Source organism: Rhea americana, unplaced genomic scaffold, assembly GCF_003343005.1.
Source record: "Rhea americana isolate MKP2758 unplaced genomic scaffold, rheAme1 scaffold_5, whole genome shotgun sequence".
NCBI classification, from domain to species: Eukaryota; Metazoa; Chordata; class Aves; order Rheiformes; family Rheidae; genus Rhea; species Rhea americana.
The window spans coordinates 2,505,927-2,507,501 of NW_028186645.1; the positions used below are offsets into that span (position 1 = coordinate 2,505,927).

Here is a 1,575-nt window from a genome sequence, read left to right on the forward strand (position 1 = left end):
GGGGGGAGCAGCGAGGAGGCTGGGTTCGCCCCGCACCGCGCCGTGTGCCCGCCCGCGCACCCCGCCTCCCCCTGCTGCAGAAACTACGCCATTGCGGCCTAGTCCTGGAGCCAGCGGCGCGCTGCCTCCCTCCCTCCCGCACCCCCCTCAGCCGCCGCCATCTTGGCGGCCGCCGCCATCTTTCCTTCCCCCCGCCGGAGCCGGGCAGCAGCAGCGGCAGCAGCAGCGCAGACCCCGCCATCTTTTCGGGGGAGCCGCCATACTTGCCCTGGCGATGAACATGGCGGCGCCCATCACACACATCAAAACATGGCCTCCCTTCAAAACAAAACTGTCCGGGCCGAGCCGGGGAGCCCCCGGCAGGGCCCAGGGCCCGGGGAGGGAGGGGTCCGCCGCGCACTTACCCGAGGCCCACATGGTGACCGAGAACTCCCCCTCCAGGGTCTTGATCTGCACCTGCTTCTGCTCCCATTTCCTGCCGCCGCCGCCCTCGGCCCCGCCGCCGCCTCCCCCGCTCAGGTAACTCTTCTTGCTGCTCTTCTTGCCGCTGCCGCCCTTCTTAACGCGGCCTCCTCCACCGGCCGAGGAGGAGCCGCCGCCTCCGCTCTTGCTGCCGGCGGCGGCCACGGTGACCAGGGTCTGCTCAATGTACTCGTCCTCCCCGGCGGGGGCCGGCACCGGGATGAGGATCTGGTCCTCGAAGCCGTCGTCGGCCCGTAGTCCGTCCGAGTCGTCTCCCCCYACCACCTCCTCGCGGGTCTGCACCAGGATCACCTCTTGGTGGTGGTGGTGCAGATGGAGCTGTCCCCCGCCGCCGCCGGCCGCGCCGCCACCCGCCCCGCTGGGGTCCCCGTCCGAGACCAGCGGCTGCAGCGCGATCATGGGCTGGTGGTGGTGGTAGTGATGGGGCGGGTGGTGCGGGCCGCACTCCTCGCAGCACTCGTCCTCGTCCTCCTCTTCCTCGTCCTCCTCGCCGCCCACCACGGTGGTCTCGATGGTCTCCACCGGGATGGTCTCCACCTCGATCTCGTGCAGCTCCACGATCTCGGCTGGCATCTCCGAGCCGTCCGTGGCGATGTACAGGGTGTCTCCCGAGGCCATGGTGGGGCGAGGGGGAGGGGGGGGAGAGAGATCAGCGGGCGGGGAGAGGGGCTCCGGTCCGCTCCCCTCAGCGGATGGTGGGGCTCGGGCTCCTCTTGCTTCCCTTCCTTCGCCTCCTCCTCCCCCTTCCACACAAACACCAGCTCCTCACAGCCAGCGAGAGAGGGAGGGAGGGAGGCAGCCAGCCGCCAAATCCCGGCTACGCTCCCTCGCGAGACTTCCGCTGCTACCGCCGAGACGGACCCCAGCCCCGGGAGGCCGCTGCCGCCGCGGCCCGCCTCCCCGCCGCTCRGCGGCCAATCACGACGCCCCGGACGCCCACGGCTCGCCCAGGCGGACGCGGTGGCCTACGGGGACGCGCCGTGCCTCAGCGGCCCGCCTCCACGTCCTGCCGCGAGCCTATCAGGGAGCGCTGCGAATGAGGAGCGCGCCTCCCGGCGGCGAGCAGCCAACGGGGGCCTCGGCGGCGTCAGC

General features: G+C 72.0%; 1 protein-coding gene across 1 annotated transcript in view; it reads right to left on the minus strand.

Annotated features, from left to right (window-relative positions):
* Positions 1 to 1,369, minus strand: part of YY1 (YY1 transcription factor) — a 25,229-nt gene extending 23,860 nt beyond the window's left edge. Inside the window, exon 1 of the mRNA XM_085317448.1 lies at positions 405 to 1,369. Within this exon, the coding sequence (XP_085173574.1) occupies positions 405 to 1,101 (697 nt within the window). The 5' untranslated portion in view covers positions 1,102 to 1,369. The remainder of the gene's footprint in view (positions 1 to 404) is intronic.
* Between the last annotated feature and the right edge of the window lie 206 nt (positions 1,370 to 1,575).